At 48.0% G+C, this 20,894-nt stretch overlaps 1 protein-coding gene across 15 annotated transcripts in view; it reads right to left on the minus strand.

Moving 5' to 3' along the window:
- Positions 1–5,436: 5,436 nt before the first annotated feature.
- The window catches only part of MARK3 (microtubule affinity regulating kinase 3), an 81,354-nt gene continuing 65,896 nt past the window's right edge, over positions 5,437–20,894 (minus strand). For 4 of the 15 annotated variants that reach the window (XM_033106977.1, XM_033106976.1, XM_033106971.1 and 1 more), the window contains exons 15-19: positions 14,437–14,598; positions 13,483–13,740; positions 9,820–9,846; positions 8,454–8,498; positions 5,825–6,355 (exon numbers count right to left, since the gene is read on the minus strand). In XM_033106977.1, the coding sequence (XP_032962868.1) occupies positions 6,010–6,355; positions 8,454–8,498; positions 9,820–9,846; positions 13,483–13,740; positions 14,437–14,598 (838 nt within the window). In that variant the 3' untranslated portion in view covers positions 5,825–6,009. Of the gene's footprint in view, positions 6,356–8,453; positions 8,499–9,819; positions 9,847–13,482; positions 13,741–14,436; positions 14,599–20,894 lie in introns of all 15 variants that reach the window. The other 11 variants (XM_033106980.1, XM_033106983.1, XM_033106979.1 and 8 more) reach the window with 7 other exon arrangements.

Raw genomic sequence — 20,894 nt, forward strand, 5'->3', positions numbered from 1 at the left:
GCTCCTGGAAGACAAGGTTTCACCACCTGGTTTATCTCTGGGTCCACACAGCTCAGCACCGCCGCCTGTCCTAACCCGCCCAAAGTACGCATGTGGACGAAAGCACATATGAACAAACCCGTCTTCTCCTGAAACACCTGGAAAGGACTCAGATAAGCAAAATTCAGGGAGAGAACACAATTTTATCTTCAAGTAGCTGAGTGTTGGCTAGTTAAAGCTCCCAAGAGCAGGAGACACCACCAGCTGGCACAAGCAGCTCACCGGCTTGAAGAAAATGCAGAACCAGCCAGAACTCTCCCCCAGCTCCCTGGGTGTGGGGTGCAAGCACCCTGACATGCGGTGCCCAGCAGAAGTTTCCAACCAGCAACAGTGACTCCCCTCCCGCCTGAGGGATGAGTTCTAGAACGCCGCTTAAAATAGCGTGCAGAGGTGGGGCAAGTGGGCGGGATGGGGAGAGAGCAGGAGCAGGAACACAAGAGACACAGGCTGGGGGGGCCACGTGTGACCAGTTGTCCCTTCTCAGGGACACCCCAAGCGGGCCCCTATTTATCAACCCACTGGGTAAGAAGGTATTTCACCACAGCTAGAAACCACAGGAAGGAATATTCAGGGAGCTGGCAAAAGACATGAGAACCTGAGAATCCAACCAATCAGTCCACCAGATAAACAACAGCAAAGCCCCAAACACATTAACTAGGCCACGAAACCAAAGCCAGCAGTGACCAAGGTGCACGGTGTGGCCCCGTTTTCCTGCCTTCAGGTCCTCTTGGCGAGCAGAGGTGACCCTTGCCCACCAGCTGCCTGCCCTGCATGTGGCGGGAGGCGATGCAGGCGTGCCTGCAAGCGCCACGAAGCAGATCTCACCTTTGGTTTGGTGCCCGCGACACAGCACGCAGAGGCGAGAGCTCCTGCCCACAGCCACACGCCTCTCTGACCTTCTGACTGTACACCAGCTCTCTCTGCTGCCAAGCCCCAGGAGCTATTCTTTTAACAGACTGAAATCCAAACTACACTGACTGTGGCACAGGGCAGATTAAGGCCCTGAGCCAGGTGTTTCAACCCGACGGCCAACGTCGCCCAAGGGAGGAGCCACTCCTGTCCTTCCACAGCACTCGCCCGGGGACTTGCATGTCTGCCCCACTGAGCTGAACGATACAATATGGGCACTGGCAGTGCAGGCAGCTGGTGAGAGCAGGAGCACACCGACCGCCAGGAAAACCAACTGGGAGCCTTGGCTGTAAAGCAGGAAGGGCTCAGGGCTGCTGGAGACCAGCGGGACCTGTTAACAGTTTTCACTGAAGCCTAAAGCTGCCCTGTGCTTTCTAGATCGCTCTTGCCCACACTTTATTATTATTATCATTATTATTATTACTTGAATACTTATTTTGTACTATGGACCAGGCACTATTCTAGGTACTTGGGATACAGGAAAAAAAAAAAAGACAAAGACCCTCGTCCCCAGGGGCCCTTTCTAGGAAGGATGGGGAGAGCAGACACACGAGACAAGAGAAACTTGTCAACGATGCTGGCTGCTAATGTCAGAGGCAGCAGGCCGAGAGGGCACAGATGGGCGAGCAGGAGGGCTGGGTACGATTTTAAACTGATGGCCAGGATAGGCCTCTTTCAGGACACAGGCGGAAGCTGGAGGGAGGGGACAGCGCTCTCACCAGGCTCGCTGTCTCTCCGTCCTCTGGGGACACTAGCAAGGCTCGGGGCCAGGAAGGTGGCAGCACAGGCCTGCTAGCTTTCCTCACAGCAGCTCCAAGACCACAACTCTACACTTGAGAAACGAGGGGAATTTCCTTCTCATGCCTGCTGGGAGGGCAGTGTCTGTCCTCTCCGGAGAGCCTGCTGTTCCAGGACTTCCGAGGCCTGGGTAAGCTGGCAGCGGAGAGGAGAGGGGCAGCGTGTGCTCGTGCAAGCTGCCGTGCGCACACCTGCCAGGTCCCTGCTCCTGCTGGCGGGACTCTGCCGACACACCAGAGCGAGGCGTGATCACCACCACGCTGACTTTCTAGAGGAAACCCGAGGTCACGAAGCTGACGTCTGGGAACCAGGCTGCCTCGGTCTAGGGTATACACCCCAACCGCTGGGCCACACTGCCTACTTCCCCTTTAACCAGCTCCGACAGTGGGGCGCCGTGAACTGCAGGTCCTGGAATGAAACCCAGCCTGCAGCAGTGACGAGTGGGGACAGGCTCAGCACCTCGCGTAGCCAGCGACACACTGCTTGGCAGAGAACTTTCCTGAGCTCACCCACACCTCCTGGGTCCACTGTGCTATCCCTCCTGCTCCCTAGAGCCACCCAAGCAAGCTGGCTTCCTCCCTGAGTGTGGCCCAAACATGAAGAAAGGTCTCGGCCCCCGCCATGCCCCCAACCTTCCCCACCTGGGCCCTTCCATCGCTTCTCATCCTGTGATTTCCCTCCCCGGGGACACAGAGGGGCGCAGATGCCCTACTAGAGCTCTTTCTGACTCTGACGATCACCCTGCTGTGACACTTATCACCCTGAATCTCCCCCGTGGCCTGGCTGCCACGGCCACGCCACACAGCGAGCAGCGCCTCTAAGGAAGTTGCCTGGGTTGTGGCTCACAAAGCTCGATTTACAAAGCTGTTGGACTGTGTCCGCCTCACGGAGGACGCCAGGTTCTACTCTCAGGGACAGTGACACCAGCAAAACATGTCCTCCACGTCACACCGCTCCCCCATTAAAGGATCTCAGGGCAAATTATCAATTAACCAAAACAAAACCAAAAGCCAACCAAAGATCCCCCAAAAGGAAAGCTCTAGGCCCCTCCTCACTCGTGACCTTTCTAATAGCCTGGTCTGTGCCTCGCAGAACCGCCTCTGCAACCCTGGTCTCCCTTCCTGGCACTGTGCTGGGGGGGGGGGAGTGCCCAAGGTCACCACACATCAATTCCTGAGCACCTGAGCAGGAACTGCGAGGACCGTATTTTAGGGATGGTTTCCACGGCAACGGGAGCCTGTTCAATGCACACAAGGTTTTTCTTGTAGATATCATCCTTCTCTAGGCTTCTGCAGAAACCTATGCTGTGAACTAGTCACAGCTGTGCTTCTTTCTGATCGTCAGTCCAGCTTCCTCAGCTCTCTGAAGGGTCTTCATGCTCAGAAACGGAAGGGTGGCCTGAGAGCCGGGCACAAGATTAAGGATCGCGGTCTTGGTTCCTCTGATTTGCCAGATCCAAACGAGAGGAAAGTCAGTATAACTGGAATGTTAACCTTATTTTCTGGAGTAGGACAACTCTCTGCTTGGCAGGTAAAGAAAACCAGTAGCACTGGCCTGCCAGGTACCTCACCTCACCAGGTTCCAGGGAAGTGGGTGAGGAAAAACTGTGGCCTTGTCTTTGCTTAAGTATTCTAGAATATTTCTTTTCAAAATTTGTTGTATGCAGAATAAAAAAGCCGTATCCTGAGAATGCAGTACCTAAAGGAAGGGTCTGGGCTCCTCAGTAACAGACGTGATTTCACGGTTTCACCGCAGTAAAGGTAACACTACCTGCCTACCTATAATGCCACTAAAATCAAGCGAACGTCAATTAGTGGCAGAGCCTTTCCATAGCACCTCCTCAGACAACTTCTGTGGGTGAGCACTGGTCTGACAGACACACACTCATTGCTCATGGGAGCAGCAACCTGTTAAAATGCAGACGATGCTTACGACAAATATTCAATTGAAAATATTTCTGTCAGCATAAAGGGCCATTTCATCAGAACACGTGGCAAAGTAATTTCTCTTAAAGTAATTTAACTTCTAGTGTTCCATGTGTCCCGGAGAACATAAACAAGAAAAACAATCTGCGACGGGTCCCAAGTGTAAAGACAAGGAACTCAGCCAGGGCCACACCTGTACTTGGCAGAGCTCCTGCGTCTCTGCGAACTTCTGCAGGGCCACCCTGCGTGAGAAGCCGCACGCGACCATCTATTGGAGAGCTGGTGCTGAACAGCCTGGGTCTGGGGAAAGCAAACACTCCCACTGCAAAAGGGTGGGGGAAGGGACCTATTTAGCCATTTATTGAATAAAGAAGGTTTACAAGTTCCAGTAAGGTGAAAATGATGTGCTCTGCTGAAGAGCACGAAGGGCATTCAGCCCTGCCCTCCTTTCCTGCCCCAGGCCTGGGCTCCACCTCTTCCCCTGGCCTCTCCACGGGTGTCCTGGACTCAGGGGGGTCCTCTCCTCTTCTCCACTTTATAGAGGAATCAGCCACCTGCCGAGGTTCTGTGTGGGGGGTGTCCTCGCCCCACCTGGTGTCTAAACCTGTTTTGCTGCCCCTCTTCCCGCCCACCCCAAACCTTCCCATAGCAGCCCCGGCCTTTCCGCTGCTCAGGCCAAACATCCCAGTAGCCCTTGGCTTTTTCTCACTCACCCATTTCCATCCCAGGAGCAAATGCAGTGACTGAACTCGAAACACACCCAGAACCCAACCACCATCTCTTGCCTAATTACCAGCTGCCTCCAGACTTTCCTGGCTTCTCCTGGCTCCCTGGACAAATTCGCAACACAGGGCTCGAGCGGTTGTCCTTCGAAAACCTGCAGCTATACCCCTCTGTTCGAAAGCCCCCAGTAGCTCCCACCTCAGAGGTCGAGTGCACTGTAAAGGCCTTCGAGGCCCAGGTGGTATCAGGCCCCCCAGCTCCCGGCAGCAACACAAGGGTGCCCTCTGGCCGCCGGCCTCTGCCCCGGGCCGCCCTCACAGCCCAGTCTCTGCTCCAACGCTCCACCCCCACCCCTCACCCTACGGAAACGGCACTGCCCGAACCCCAGGACCCCCGGGACGCCACACCCCGTGCTGCGACTGTTCCTGGCGTTTACCACTTTGTCCCACAGCAGGTACTTGACATCCTACTGCTGTTCTGCCGTCCTATTAGAACATAAGCTGAGACCAGGGATCTGTTTTGTTCACGACGTGTCCCATACACCTAAAATAGTGCCTGCCGCTGGCAGACATAAGGATCCGTGACTCAGTGACTGTCCAGACTTGCCTACTTGGACAACCAAACCCAGAACCAAACAGCGTACCAATCAGTGCGACAGTTTCCCTGTGAGAGTAAAGCATCAAACTGACTGGTGAGTTCACTGTCCCCTCACCCACCGTGTAGGTGTTGGAAAGGAAAATCACATACTTCATGGAAAACCAACCCCGAACCGTCAAGAGCTGCGTTTCTCCACACGGGGGAACCGGGGCTCCCAGGCCCCTTTCTCAGGTGGCCAGGGCTGGCTTCTCTCTTTATTGCCTTTGGGGGAAAAAGGTGCTGGTAACCACAAAACGTCAGGAGCCACGCTGAGGACAAAGTGGCCACCGGTCTCCATACATCTTCCCAGGTGCTCTTGTTCATCTTGGTGGTGAAGGCAAAAAACATACTTTTAGTCACTGCCTTAATCTGAGTCTTAAATACAGTACTAGGAGACAATTCGAGATTTTACTGAGAAAAAGTGAATTTTTAATTATCTTGTGAATCTACTTAGAAAAACACACACAAGCAATGTTCACAACTATAAATTTAAACCTTTTGCACTAAAAAAAACACAAAACAACAAACACAAAACCACAGGCATGAACTGTAAACCTGTAATCATTATCAACTAGTCTTAAGGTTAATTCTTAGTAGTAATTCATAACTTCCTCCTTGGCAATTTTAACGTTTTAGCACCAAATGATCTCCCACAGAGGTACACGTAACAAGTCTGGCTGCCAGGGCAAGTCAGGAGATGCTTCCGTATGGACCACTCACGCGCACAGACAGGACGCACACAGAGATGATGTCACACGCTGACTGTCAGGGCAATGGAAATAAGACAGAGGGCATACGTGTCACACATCTTTAATGTAGTGCATTCGTAGAAAAAAGGCCAGCTTTCGCTCCCAGGCGTGCTCTCCTTAGTTTAATATCATGATTTAGAAGATGCAGACGTTATTGCCTAAATATTATTCTATACATTTCCATCTGTGTTCAGGAAAACGGCTACTTAATTTACACCATAATTACTGGGTTACAGCTTTAGCTCATTGGCAATTTTGGAAGCAATATTTTTGAAAGCTATGGATGTCCCCGAGATCCGTTTGAACCGGACCCCGTTCAGAGACAGTCTTGGCAGCTTGCACACCTCCATCTCCCACTGCACGAGGTTCTCGGCGTGCCCATCGCCGTGCACGCAGAAGAGCAGGAAGCGCTCTCTCTGCTCATAGTCGCAGTTATTGGCGTCCAGCACTTTGCGGATTTCCCGCATCATGTCCCCGGGGTCCATGGAACTAGTGGTTTTCATGCTCCAGGTGAAGCGCAGGGAGCGAGGCTTTGCTTCTTTGCTGTCATCCTTTTGCTCAGCAGATACGTTGCGACTGAAAGGCACAGTGGCAGGTTCATTTGTAAGTGCACAGGACAGCCAGCCTTCTCCACTCCAGCTAGGTCACCACCGAGTCTGCAGCGCAGCCCGAGAAGCCACCCCACACCCCGCAGTCCCCAGGCGGCTCCCTCCCCTTTTCTAAGTATTCATCTATCTCCCTCTGCCCCGCCTCAATCCTAAACCACGCTCGCAGAGAATCTACCTGGCTAGAAAATCTGCACCAGCCATGTACTTACTCAAATTAAGAAAATAATCTGTTAAGCAAACCAGGGAAAGTAAAGAGCGTGCTGAGCGCATCTCCAAGGGCCAATTCTCCCCTCCCCTCCAGGTTGAGTGCGGGGGTGTGTATGTGTGGGGGGGCAGGAGCCACCAGGCCCCCACAGGCCCCTTGGAATTCAATGCTTCACAACCTCTACCATAACTGTTACTTGGGATAACCAATGACTCAACAGTTTAAAACTGTTTTTCCTGCTAATGGCCCCAGACGCCAAACGCACAGCCGGCTGTGTGTGTGGGGTTAGACATTCTCTCAGTCCCCTGCACCCTCTTCTATATTTAGCCTTCTCTCTATTTTGTTAACTTAAACTTCTAGTTTCAGTTAAAAAGAATTCTTATATGAAATTATCTAATACTTAAGTAAAAAATAAAATGTTAAGGCTCATTTGCTATTGAGCACTGAAAACAACCCGTGTGAATGCAAACTGTATGGATTCACAGAGTATATAGGTTTTACTATGCAGAGTTCTCCCTGTCGCCAAACCACTAGAATATTCGATTGGGTTCACACCTTCCAAAACTGACTGGAAACTTCCTATGTATACAATGCCGTTAGATACTAAATAGGTTATAAAAATGAACAAAAGCTCTACCTACCTAAGCTGGGGTTAGAGGAGGGAAAGACTCCACTAAGGAAACTGCAGCAGCACAGGAGGCCAGGGCAGGCCCAGAGGGTCATGGGAGAGGTGGAGCCCACCTCGGGAGGAGTGCATAGGAAAGGCAGGACAGGATACGGAGGAAATGGCTTCCTGGATGGGAGTATCTGAGAAGAGCTCTGAAGAGCCCATGTGGTTTCACCACCACCAGAGGGGCGGGGGTGGGGGGCAGAGTGCCAGCAAAGGCCAGGAGGTCAGGAACAATGTGTTTGGGGCTGATGTAGTCAGTGTACAAATGGACGGGGACTGAGGGCAGTGACACCCTGACAGCCGCTGGCATTACTTTGCACTGTGTGGGCAGGCCGGTGCACTGTCTTCACCACGCCAGGGGCAGGACCCGTTCCCTTCCTGGTATGAAGGGGGAATCAGGCTCATGGAGGCAGGAGCCTGCTCAAGGCTGGAAGGAGCAGGTCCGGGATGGACTGCTGTCTGGCTCTCACCCCAACATTCTGCCTCAATTTGCAGGGAGCTGGGGCTGCTGAGGCCACACAGGGCCTCACGTGGACACGGTGGGTCAGACAATGGGACCGCTGCAGGTCTGCATTCAGAAAAGTCACATGATCATCGCCGTGCTTTTAGGAAAACCAGGAGAGGCATCAGGTTCACAAGGGCCGGAAACAGCATGTGGTGACTGGTATGAAAAGGGCACAAGGGGTAGACATCTCCAACTATGGAGAGCCTGGAGCCTATCCAATGACTCTCCGGCTCCCACACCCATGCAATGACTATACAAAATTTAAAAGGAAAACACTCGACTACATCAAGTGTTCTTTTAAAAAATCTAATTTGAAATATGGAAATTCTCTATTTTGCTTTCACTCAAGACTAGAGCTATGCTAGAAGTCATCGAGGAGTCCAGAGTCCTATCAACTCCCAGATCTCATTTCAGGTCGTTGGGGCCCAGGCAGGAGGGGCGCTATTTTACTACCCAGACCAACAGGGAGCGACCTGGGCACCAGGCTTTCACCAGGGGGCAGCGCGACGCCCTCATGTGGCCACCGGGGAGCAGCGCAGCGCGGGGCGTGGGCCGGACCCGCCGCCAGGTGGCAGCAGGGTGCACATGCTTCCCGGTCCGCGCATGCGGACCCCATGCAGCAATCCTACCCCAGCAGAAATGAGGTATATACCTATAAAATATATTTAAAAAATCGTTCCCCTCACCTTGAGCCCTCATATCTCCCGTTCCTCTCATATTCAGTTGGAAGCCTCAACGAACAGAAGGGAGAAGCACAGAGAAGTGGGAAAGAGAAAAGAGATCTTACACACCAGTACACGACAGCCCGTACAGAAACACAAACGTCATAAAACGAACAGGTCCAGGGCACTCTGGGTCCTCAGTGCTGCTCAGTAACTCCGTGGTGACCCAGCTAGGGACCACTCTCCTCCGCGCGTGCCTGCGGCCGGTGGCACACATGCCGCGGGAGCGAGTGCCGGCCCGGCTCGGGAAGCCAGCACGCCGCGCCGTCCACTGCAGTTAATCGGCCGTTTTTAATCACTCCCCAAAGGGAAACGGATTTACCAGGTGAATTGTACACTGTTACAAATTTTTCTGTCCCAGGGAAAACCTCGCAACTGGGACGCTCAATTAAAAACTAATCAGGGAGGGGCACTTCCCTCAGGAAGAAAGCAGCCTTCCCATTTTGTGGTCAAGAACTCCTGTTAACAAAGCGTCTCAGTGACCCACTGGTTTCGTCATCAGAAACCGTATACATAGCCTAGCCAGCCAGTGAGCCGAGGGGCACAGGCAGTGTGGCCTCAACAGCGGACTTTCTGCCTCATACGTGTGCATTCCAACACAGGGAACATTTTTGGTCTCTTGACTATCATCAAAAAATAAGTCATCTAGTAGCAATAGCATTTGCAACAGTGCTTTAAGTAGCAACAATGAGACATGCTTTCTCCAGTGGTTGGTGGAAAGTGGCTTTTAGAATACTATTAACTCTTCAACTCTAAAAATATTAAAACATTTCTGCTATGCTGCTGCCTTCCATCTTAATTTCTGAAAAATCCAAACCAAATGAGGCTGTAAGGTTTGAATTTTATGCTTGTTTCCAGTATCAGAATATTGGCCAATTTCCCTGTCTTTTTAAAGCCTTTTGCTAATTCAATGAAAAAAGGGCATCTACCACCACTACCACTTACCTTCTGCATGCTTGAGGCTAACCATTAAATGCACATAATGTTACTGCACACCTCATTCTTCAAACAGAAGCATGCTAAGTGTTATTAGTATGAAGACAGAATTATTTGGATGCTAAATAATTCTACCAAAGAAAGAAAATGCAGAGCATGCGTAGGCCTCGTTACGTGGGTGCCACAGTGCCTTTAAAAATGCCTGACAGAGTTAATCTATTTCTTTCCAGCTTCCTTTCAAAGAAATAAGTATTTAGTTCTCAGCAGAAAGTTTAGTTTTAAGGAAAACAAAACAAAAAAACAAAACAGGGCTAGAAAGCCAAACTTGATGTTAATTGCAGGAGCCATTTTGGGGTGAGAATTGAAAAAAAAAATGTGTATATATAAATCCTACCTTTTGATAAACCTGAATGACATGTTTCTAAAAGAAATTAAGCCAAAAAAAGAAATTAACAAAAATGACTTGCACAAAAGAAATAGAAAACCTAGTCAATTATAGAAAGAAAAACAATAAAACAGGGTGCCTCTTCTGTCCAATGAACAATGAAACAGTGACATTGTTGAAAAAGTAAATTATAGATACTTGAGCATGTGACCTTGTAACTAGAAATATTAAAAAGTCTGTACTGGAAGCAAAGATTTAGCAGTAAACACTGACATTAGCTGGAATGGGATTTGTTGAAGGCCCTTCAGATGGATCGACTTCAAGATAATAGAAGTCAACATCCTGTGTTAAAGCAATGACTTAAGTCATTTGCAACGAACGAGTAATACCATTTCTCAATTTTCTTCAGACTATCTTATGAAAAATCTCACCTTTTTATACAGGAACATTAAAAATTTCATTATAAAGTATTTAACCATTAAAGACAATCATTACTTACTTTGGGAAGATTTGAACATTAACAGACTGTTAACAGTGGTATGATTTAAGTCACTTTTTAAGGAAAAAACTTATTGGGGTTTAAAATGAAGTAGACTTTTCAGACTTTTTGATATTAAAATGAATGAAAATTAAATGACAAATAACAGTGGGGGTTTCATTTTTACGTTTCAGGCAATAAACTGAGAATTGTATTTAAAAGAAGTGACTCAGCTTGTTAAAAAACTTAAGAAGATGCTTCAATTGTACTGAACAGAATGTGACAAAAGAAGTTTCAAACTCTGACTCAGGCCTTTATGACCATGTGACCTGTGTTCCTGGGCCAATGTGGGCTGGGCTTGCCACACTATTTCTCACACCTAATGCTGTGACTGGACACCGGAGGAAGGCGTATTATTTGCCCACTGAATTAATGAATCCCTGGACTTTTTTTTCCAATTTGGGATAACTCTGGCACTGCTTCAGTTCTGACCAATCTAAAAAGTATCTAATTGCTCTAGATAACCATCGGCCACTTCATTACGGATCGAAAGTGGTACACAGCAAGGTCATACACAGTAGAGAAGGTCACACATTGAAACTATTTTGTAAATCATTAAGTCCTATATAAAAATATAAGGCAGTATTATTCAAAGGATTATTTTAGCTGAATACTGATATATTTTCATTTCCGAATTTTCTACCGGCAAAGTCAGGGTTCCTGTCAAGTACCACAGGGCTGGACTGCCTTTCCTAGTCTCCCCCACGTTCCCCTGGAGGTGTGAAGAGCAGGCAGCTGCAGGACGCTCCTCTGACTGCAAAGGACCTCAGAGGTGGCAGAGCCCACTGCTGCCCCAAATGCACGGCATCCAGGGCAGTGCAGGTTTTCTGGTGCCAACTTGCCCCACCAAGTCACGGCAAGTCTCCTTGCAGAGTCTAAGTGCGCACACCTGAGCCCTTCAGGTACTAGCGCTGTAACCCTGGCAGTTCTTGCTGGGGGAGGAAAAGAAGCCAACACTGACTATGGCAGCAAGGACTTTGATTGTTCTGAGGAATGAACTGACTACATGTGAAGTACAGGACCAAGGGAGGCGACAGACTTCAGCCGGAAACGTTAACAAACAGAAGGCTATCTTTCTGAAAAAATGTAGGGGTGGAAACTGTCTGAAAACTATAAGATGATGCTCTAGAATTTCTTTAACAAGAAACCTCAGTCTCCAATTTCAATTCAAATACTGAAACACATTTAGAGAATGCGGGAAAGGCCCTTCACAGTTTTCCATGGGGAGCACGACACAGTGGCTTCAGGGTCATTTCTGGAGTCACAGGCCTGGCTCAGACTTTTGCTGTAGGATCTTAAACATGTGCCTTAATCTCTCTGAGCCTCAGCTCCAGTTTCTTCTACATCTCCACGGGGTAGACTGTGGAGACAGAGCGAATGTGAGAGTGAGACAGTGTGAGTGTGAGTGTGAGTGTATGTGTGTGTGTGTACACGTACATCTTTATATATGAAAAACGAGTGTGTGTGTATACGAGTGTGTGTGTATACGAGTGTGTGTGTATATATGCAAAACAAGTAAATCCAGAATTCTACAGACATCTACTTAGCATGTAGCAAGCATTCAATAAATGGTAGCTGATATTATTTTTATCAATAATAGTATCAAGATGACTAAAAAAAGAGCACAAAGGAGACAAATAAATTCAAGGATTTTAATGATGAGCCCACTGTAGACGCAGAGCTGACTGCTGCATGTCCCGCTGTGCTTGGGGCTCAAAGGGCAACACACACTGCTGTTAAGCAGGGTTAGTGAGTGACACCTGGCTCTGTGTCCTACCCCCCAAGTTCAGAGGGAGATTCCCTTTGGGACTAATCCCCAGAAGTCCCGGGAGACGCCATGGGCTGACCCTAAAAGGAACGAGTGACCTCTGAGGGTCACCGAGCTCCAAACCTGGCCAGACCCTGCAGTCTACTCTGGGAAAGGGTTCTCAGCAGAGCAGCCAGGAAGGGAGGTGGAGGGTAGCCTGGAGTCTTCTGACTGAAGTGACCTCTAGTCAGTGCTAACAGATAGCAGAAGTCCTCCCTGATCTGGGTGGCATTCTCGTCCTGACAGCACACAGATCATCTGGGGAAAGAGTTTAATGCGACTCGTCTAAGTTTTAGATGACTGATTGAAAATAAAATTACTGAAGGAATTAAGGAGACTGAAAAATGGTCTTTAGCTTATAGGCTGAATAATAAAGATGGCACGAAACACAGCAGGCTGATGGGCCAGAGGGAGGGGCGTAAACCCCTGCAGACTGAGAACCACGGGTCATGCTGTGCGTGAGATACAGATGGCGACCTGTGAGGGTCTGTGACAGGCAGGCCTGCAGGACCCTAGGCCATGCTAGTCCACAGTGAGGCAGAACTGCATTTTCCTGGCTCAGGCTGCCTGGGTGTGGGGCTGGCTAAAGGTGCCTTAGACTATCTGCTGAGGGTGCAGGGTGGTACCTTCTCTTTTTCTTCTCGTAGCAGCCATTGTTTCTAGGCTTTCGCAACCTCCAATTAGCTTATGGAAATAAAGTTAAAGAGCCTCAAGGGCACCAGAGAGATTTCCCAAGGCTCCAAATGACAGGCTCCTGGACACGTGAAGGATTATACACGACCAGACACTAGTTTCTTCCTGAGAATAAAGCAGGGATTCTATTCCCATAATGATACCATTTAGAAAGTTACCTTGTTCTCACTGTAACTGGAGACCAACAGAGAGAACAATTCCAAGATTCAAACTATGAAACATAATGCTCCTCAATAACAGTGAAATGAAATAAGAGATGGGCCGTGTCTCCCTCCTCCGTGTCCAGAAGTGACCGCATGGCCCCTGCCCCTCAGGACTGCCTCGGGAGCACCAGCCCCTGCCTACACTGGACCCGGGCTTCCGCTAAACCGCAGTGAACATCTATGTGGACAGATGTGTGACCCAAAGGGTCAGGAATTCAAGAATCGCCACCATCTCCCAAGTACTGGAGAACTTTTACTGTCGCGAAGGCTCTGAGCTCTGTAATTTCTCTCCTACAGGGTTTTAAAGTATAAAGTTAGACATACGAACCAGAAAAACATGAGCTAAAGACAAAAAGCTGCCAGCAGTGGCTTCACGCACAGAGAACACGTTCTCCTTTTGCTCCCAACAACCAGCACCACCTGGCACTTACCTCCTTGTGAGTTTTGAGGTTAATTTACTGAAAAGGTTAGTGGAGCCTCGGCTTCGAGTCTGCGACAGTGGTGTGGCTTCGTGCGACAGGCTGGGCGAGGCAGGCGGGCCGTTGTACGTGGCGGTGCGCCGCTCCCGGGGCTGGCCGTGGAAAGTGCTACGACTGGCAGTGCCTCTGGGGAAGCGGATTCGATCTGGGGTGGTTGCACTGCTAATACTGTGTGTGGAAGCAACTGGGGTTCTCTGATCAGGAATAGTGCTAGGAGATCAGAAAATACAGTTTTACATCTTTGTTCACAAGCCCCGACTCTGGAGCAAATACGGCACACGAAAAGTTACAGTCACAATATACCTTTTATATACAGTGGAGAAAATCAGTTTTAATAAATCCAGATCCAAGGGGGTATTTCATAGGACTTAGGAGCCAAAGGTGAGTTAAATCAGAAAAGGGACCAGAGGAATAATATACAATGAAACAAAGCCTCCTGGAGCTAAAGGGAATAGTACAGACATATTTTTAAGGACAAAATTAGTGCAGGGAAATTCTAGGATGAAAAATGGCTAATCCAAGCTTTTTCCTTTGCTTTCCTCTCAAATTGTTTACATGCAGAGAACCTGGCCAATATAAAAGAAACAAAGGCTATGTAGGTGAAACTGAAAAGGCAACTGAAAAGTTCTGGAAGCACACGAATGGCATAAATACTGTAAACTCCACATGCTGACGGCAACGTGTGGAGGAGGGCATCTCTCACCGCACCCCCCTGCAGTGTGCCAAGGCACGAAGACACACACAACGAGCAAGGACACCACAACACAGGATGTGCGTGACCAGAGCACACACAGGAAGCAGGACACTGTGGACAACTGTGACAAATCTGGGACCAGCAAATCCACAGCACGAAATTAAGAAGCAGGGGGTACACATCAGTTACACAAGGAATGGTGTTTTTCTTACACAGCCATGAAGTTATCTCCTTCACTGTCTACTGGAGGTAACAACGTCTTGGGGTGCCCAGAGGCTGACATGGACATCGACTTCTGATGTCTCAGCCGACAGGTGGAAGGGATGGTACAAACTGAGGCAGGGCTAGCTGCGTGAGCGGACACTTCTGTCAGGCTGGGAGGGGTTCGGGTTCGGGCAGAGGCAGAAACAACAGTATGATGGACCAGTGACAAAACAAGCAACCAGCTGTTCAAAGCACACACCTTCCTCCCCAGACCAGCTCATTTCTGTCAAACTCATTTTGGGGATTCTCGAGCAACTGCTAACCTATAGCTGCTTTTTCAAAAACAGCATTTTTAAGTTTATAAGCTTTAAAGAAAAGAAAACACCTTCCATGTTTGAATAGTTACATGAGAGGGGCAATGTCTCCATTTAAACCGAAGTGGTAAAGTCAAGCGAGGTGAACATGAGCACTCTGCTCCTGACCGGTTCCCAAAGCACAGCGACAACTTAAAATGGACGAGTAAAGGATGTCCCGGTGTCTAGCTGGTATTTGTCACAGTGCCCTATGTTGTTTAAGTACAGCTAAGAGTCTTCCTACTCAAGGACAGTTACTTCCTTATGAACAACAGTCAAAATTCCCAAGGGGTCAACAGAGCCCTTTTTCAAGGTGGGAAAACTAACAAGTTAATTAACGGTTTAGAGACAGAGAAAGAGAGTGACAGAAGTGGCTGCAGTTTCACCCGGCACAGACAGCCACAGGACGAAACCACCTAGGGAGTCTCACCATGACCTCGCCATTCCTTAATTCCAGCTCGGTCACCGTGTCCTCGGAATTCCAAAGGGGCAGTTTCTTTCCTTTAAGGATAACCAGGCTTTAGTATTCTGGCCCTAGAAACCACCGGGCTCTCTTCCTCCAGAGCAACCACGCCCTCTTGCTGATGTCGGCTTCCTAGCGCTGCAGCAGCCGGCCCATCCTCTGCCCATCCTCTGCACGCCTCCTCCCGGGTCCCAGAGCACAGCCTCGCCTCCCTCAGCACGTCGGCACTGCTCTCTGGCCTTCACCTGCACCATCTTCCAGTCTGTTCTCTACAGCTGCGAGCTTCCGAAAACACAAGCCCAACCTTGCACTCGTGACCTTTCAAAAGCACACTGCATCTTAGGATGAAGACCACGTCGCGTCCTCAGGCGCCCACAGCGGGCCCTGCCATCTCTCCAGGCTTTACCCTCTATTGTTACCTCCCAGAACTCGACTCTGGCCCTCCGACGGTGTGCAGTCCCTTGGTCACATCAGGTCAAAGAACTCCTGCAGGAGCCACAGCTCTCTGTGCCTGGAGAGCTGGCATCTTTCTACTTCCATCAAAACCCAACCCAGGCCACCCCTCCACGAAGTCCCTCAGGAGTGAGTCCCATCTCCTGTGTACTTAGCGCGCAGCGGCCAGCACACACCACTGGGGCGTGGTGACCCTTCCCTGTTCCAGCGCCCTGAAAGCAAGACCTGCACTCGCATCAAGGTATCCCCAGGGTCAGCAGAAAGCCTCAGACACAGCAGGTGCTCAGTGAGTGCTCTCCTAACTGAAAAGGTAACAGAATGAAATGACCGCTGGAATTCTGATGGTTTGGGGGGCGTGAAAGGGGGTATCTTTATAATCAACTGCTCAGCAAGATGTGCTTGTCCCTGAATTTTTGTTTTAAGATTCTGCCCTCTGACTTGGCAGAGTGGCTCTGCCACAGTCACAGAAGTGAAAGCAAATGCCTTATAAAGACAAAAGGAGATTCAGTTTTCTGTTTTGGCCACTTGGCACTCACTCTTTCCTTGTGGCAACAACACCTGAATCCTGCGATGGGGGAAGCAGGCTCCTGGGCCCTGCATGTCTCCGACTCTACCCCAGACTTTCCCAGCCACCTGGCCAGTGACAGGTTTAGAGCCAGACCAAAGGGGATGGAGGGAACAGCCCGGGACTGTGCCTGAGCAGCGCGGAGTGTGGGACAATGTTAAGTGTGCCAGTGCAGGGCCCAGCCAGGGACTTGGGACCTACCGCAGAGGAAGCAGAACTAGGAGCTGCACCCGACTCTCCCTGGACTTTCGGTTGTAGGAATTCATGGGTACCATTTAATTTTAACTTATTTGGACTGGGCTTCTATCTGTCACTTGCCACACAGAGAGTCTTAACTGATTTAACTATTTGAAGAAATGCTTGGTTGTTCCCAATACATACAGACATACATTTACATGTAATTTTATTTTATTTTTAACAAATAACTACAGATAACTACAACTCTCTCGTGCTCTAGTATCTGTTCAGGGCAGGGCAAGGGTCAACATACTTTACCCCCTCCGCCAGCTGTTGACATTCTCTTTCCAAACGAAGAGCTGGGATCAATAGATGCATTAAGAAAGGCAGGGGAAGAAGGGGGACCGGGGAGGCAGGGTTGTTTGGCTTCTTCCCTGGAGAATATAAATGGTCCAACGACTGGAGAAGGAGAGGGCTTTCAGTCGGCCTAACAAGCAAGAAGACGCCCATTCCATTGCCCACAAGGCACGCCACTGCCTGGCTGGGCAGTGAGGCAAGATCTCAGGGCACAGAAGCATGGCAAGAGTCTGGACACATGCTGTGCACTAATCGGACCCCCCTCAGAGGCCTTTCTAAAAAGGAAGTATAAATGGTATTTTCATTAGAAATGACTAAGTGTTCTGACATGCTGATCTTAAAGGCAAGTACACGAATCAGTTCTTTAGAAACTGGATCCAGGCCGCAGCGGAGTTCCACCAGGGAGGTAACAGAACAGACGTGCTTTGCCTTCCACAGCAGGCTGCATCCCTTGGTTTAGGAAACAGTAAATTCCGTAAATGCCTGATTTCCAGTTTGTACAGTCAAACTCACACTGATCCCACTGACAACAGACCATCCCAACGTCACAGCAGCTGCATCTGCTAAGATAGTTCCTTGAGCCGGTTGTTGTGAAAGCTGGACAAAAATTTCCCCCGAAAATATTAAAGACGATGGTTCTAGTCCACAGACCAGCCCACAAGAATGTACAGAACCCAAAGAGCAGCTGCATTACATTTTTAGTAGTTCTGGGTCCGAGGAAGAACCATGTTTTAAACCTTAACAGAAACAGCAAGGTGTTTCTTAAAATTCAAGTTGCATGAAGTTCCTTTCACTCTTCCTAGCTGATGTGTATTTATATCTGATTTTTTTTTTTTAAATTTTAAACTCTATTTCATTATGGTTACTAATGGACAGGTATTTTCAATTTGTTTGATATGACATCTATCCCAGATCAGAATATTCTGGTATGAAATGTTTTGGTTGCTGACTCAAACTACATCAGTGATTGGGCAGAAGTAGAATTAAAAATATAATCTGAAATATCCATGTGGTGACTGATCAAGCCTTGATGCAAAACAAGTGGATAGATGGGGAAAGTAACGGCCACTTTACAATTTTAGGAATTTACCTGTGATATCAAACACCTAAAACTTGTTTGAAAAAAGTTCTGTTGTGCTTTGTTATAATGACTGACATCACACTACTCCTTTGGGGGTCCTCCAATGAATACATTTTCAAGTCTCCTATAGATATCTAAAAACATATGAAAAAAGCAGGACAGCATGTCCAACTTACAGGGGTTGGTTCGCGACACTGCTAAGCTGAAAGGCCAGGTCCAGTTGGTGTCAACTGAGACAACTGCTCCCACTCACATCTAACAGCTCCTCAGCAATAGAAAGACTGGTGTTTGTGGAGCAGTGTCAGTGCTAAGGGCCAAGTAGTGCAGACTCGCAGGGGCCTACGTGACTTTCACGGGACCACACACTGCGGGTAGTAATTACACTTGATCAGGCCCAGCTTCTACTGACTCGTAGGCAGAGCTGGAATTGGGCCATTTTCACAGAATGACACCTGAAGAAGGCAGAATCATTAAGCAGGAGGATTACAGCAAAAGCTACGCTGGACTTCAGCATGCTTGGTTTCAAAACAAGTCTGACTTAGAAAACTGCTTGTGCCAAAGCAGCAATTGGCTATACCTCCCCTGCCTCAGACACCAATGACTGACTAGCTTTATTTCACAGTAAAGCTGATAAAACAGAAAAATTGCACAGTAAGAATCAATACATAAAATGAATTTCAAAATGAAAAACTATTAAAATCAGTTATATTGCCTGTGGTGAGAGAAATACATTTGGGGAGGCCTTAAAACATCACCCCATGTTCAGGGCAGAATGCTGAAGAGCTTGTTTAAGGCACATGTAAAGCCTTTGGTTTAAAACTTCATACAGTTTTTAGTATATGTGCTGCCGAAGCGAACACTCATACAGTTTTTATTTGCCATGATCATTCTCATGTTGAAAGTCAGTATAAACACTCATACGTGTAAGGAAAAAGTCCAACACAGTCGAGGCTAAAAATGGAAATGAACGTCCTTTCAGAAGTTAGCACAGATCCAGGCATCCTGTAGCTCACCAGCATTTTAGTCAAGCAGTAAGATATGTACGTGGGAGAGGAAAAAGCAATGATCTGCCTGGGAAGCCATCTGTGCACTAAGAGGGCTCAGTGCACCTAATTTATGACTCAAGCCCCTATTTGAAGGGTGAGAAAGTTGTCGCATTTAGTACCTTAACTGAAAGTAAAAAATATGACCACTAGAGTTTGGCATTCAAACCTCCAATAATTTTCCATGCTATTGGAAATGCACTTTCAATTCACTTGTAAGATAGAAAGGTATTATTAAATTATGGGCCCTATCTTGTGTGGTTTGGCATCGAGGCTGTTTGGTTAAAAATAAGGCCAACACTTTCAAAAGCAAAGCATTTAAATGACTGACGCTAACAGAAGCAATGAGGCCCAGGCCAGGATAAGGAAGGGTCAGCCCCAATGAGGAAGTATTTCCAGGGAGCACACACACAGGTAATGACTCCACAGAGATTCAGAATTCTTAAAACGATTTCCACAGAGTGAACTGAATAACTGTGGGAAAAGGGAATTAGAAGAGTGTGTGCACACACACAAACACAAAGGGGGGGCACAGATCTTGGTCTTAAGAGCCTCTTAAAAAAAACCTTAGAGAACTCTCCATTCTAAAGTTCAAAAGGAATCTGATAGAATAGTTCAACAATTCAGGAGAATTTGTAGAGAGGAAGGGTCATGAAACAACACTTTTCTAGTTCTATAGATTAAAATCCATAACATACTGGAAACATCTGTTTAATTAAATCTTCTACTTATATCATCTATTACATCACTTTGAACTAGAAGAAATTTGATAGATTTGAAAATGTAACAGTAATAAAAGAAATTTATCAGAGAATAGACTACTATCAAGAAATAGGGCCGGCCCGGTGGCTCAGGTGGTTGGAGCGCTGTGCTCCTAAAGCTGAGGTCGCCGGTTCGATTCCCACATAGGCCAGTGAGCTGCGCCCTCTACAGCTAAGATTGTGAACAACAGCTCTCCCTGGAGCTGGGCTGCCTTGAGCAGCCAGAGGTCGGTGTGAGCTGCTGTGGGCTGCCATGGGCTACCATGTGCTGCCATGAATGGCCAGTGGCCATCGTGAGCAGCCGGCGACCAACTGCCTGAGCCGGGGAGAGCGCAAGGCTCATAATACCAGCATGGGCCAGGGAGCTGTGTCCTACACAACTAGACTAAGAAACAACGGCTTGAACCGAGTGGGAGCAGGAGGTGGAAGAAAAGCGGGGGGGGGGGGAATTTAGCTATCATTATTTGTAAGCTATCTAGTCCAATTGCTACACAAGTTAGTAACAGTCCTTAATCATAAGTAAAAAGACAATGTTAAAATAAGCACACACATAGGAATAAAAAAAGAGAAGACTGAAATGTAAAAATTTCTAAAACTTCACTGAATTATCAATATAATCTTACATAACAAGCTTTTACCTTCATATCAATTCAAATTTAAGTGGTCTGTGGAAGAAGGAATGATAAATACTGTAGTCTTGTCTTAAGGATGAAGAAGAAAAGACTGCTTAGTCTATCATAGAAGTTAGTGATCAAACACTGCATTTGACTAATGAGATCTACAGAAAACAAGGCAATTGCAGAAGTAAATCTCAGGGGGAAAAAAAAAAAGAACCACTTTTGATGCCAGACATGGCAATGTGACATGACCAAATAATGCTCAAGTGAAGAGATCAGGGGACAATGACAGATGATATAAACTTATTTTCTGGATTTCTACTCCAGAGCTTTATCTGCTCATTTTGACTTTATCTCACCACTCTGAATTGTTTATATGTGACTTTTCCAAAAAGAAAGAAGGAAAATCCATGCCAGCTTGGGGAATGGGTTCTATACAGAACATATTTAACTACTCTAACACCCCAACTTCTCTTTTCTCTCTCCCCACAAACTAATTCTACCCCATGGTCTCTGGGCCTACTTAATCCCATGTTTCCAACTCTACTTATTTCTTATTTTGTAACCCCAAGAAAGCTGTCTGCAAAATACGACTC

This window comes from Rhinolophus ferrumequinum, chromosome 6 (genome assembly GCF_004115265.2).
Source record: "Rhinolophus ferrumequinum isolate MPI-CBG mRhiFer1 chromosome 6, mRhiFer1_v1.p, whole genome shotgun sequence".
Lineage (NCBI taxonomy): Eukaryota > Metazoa > Chordata > Mammalia > Chiroptera > Rhinolophidae > Rhinolophus > Rhinolophus ferrumequinum.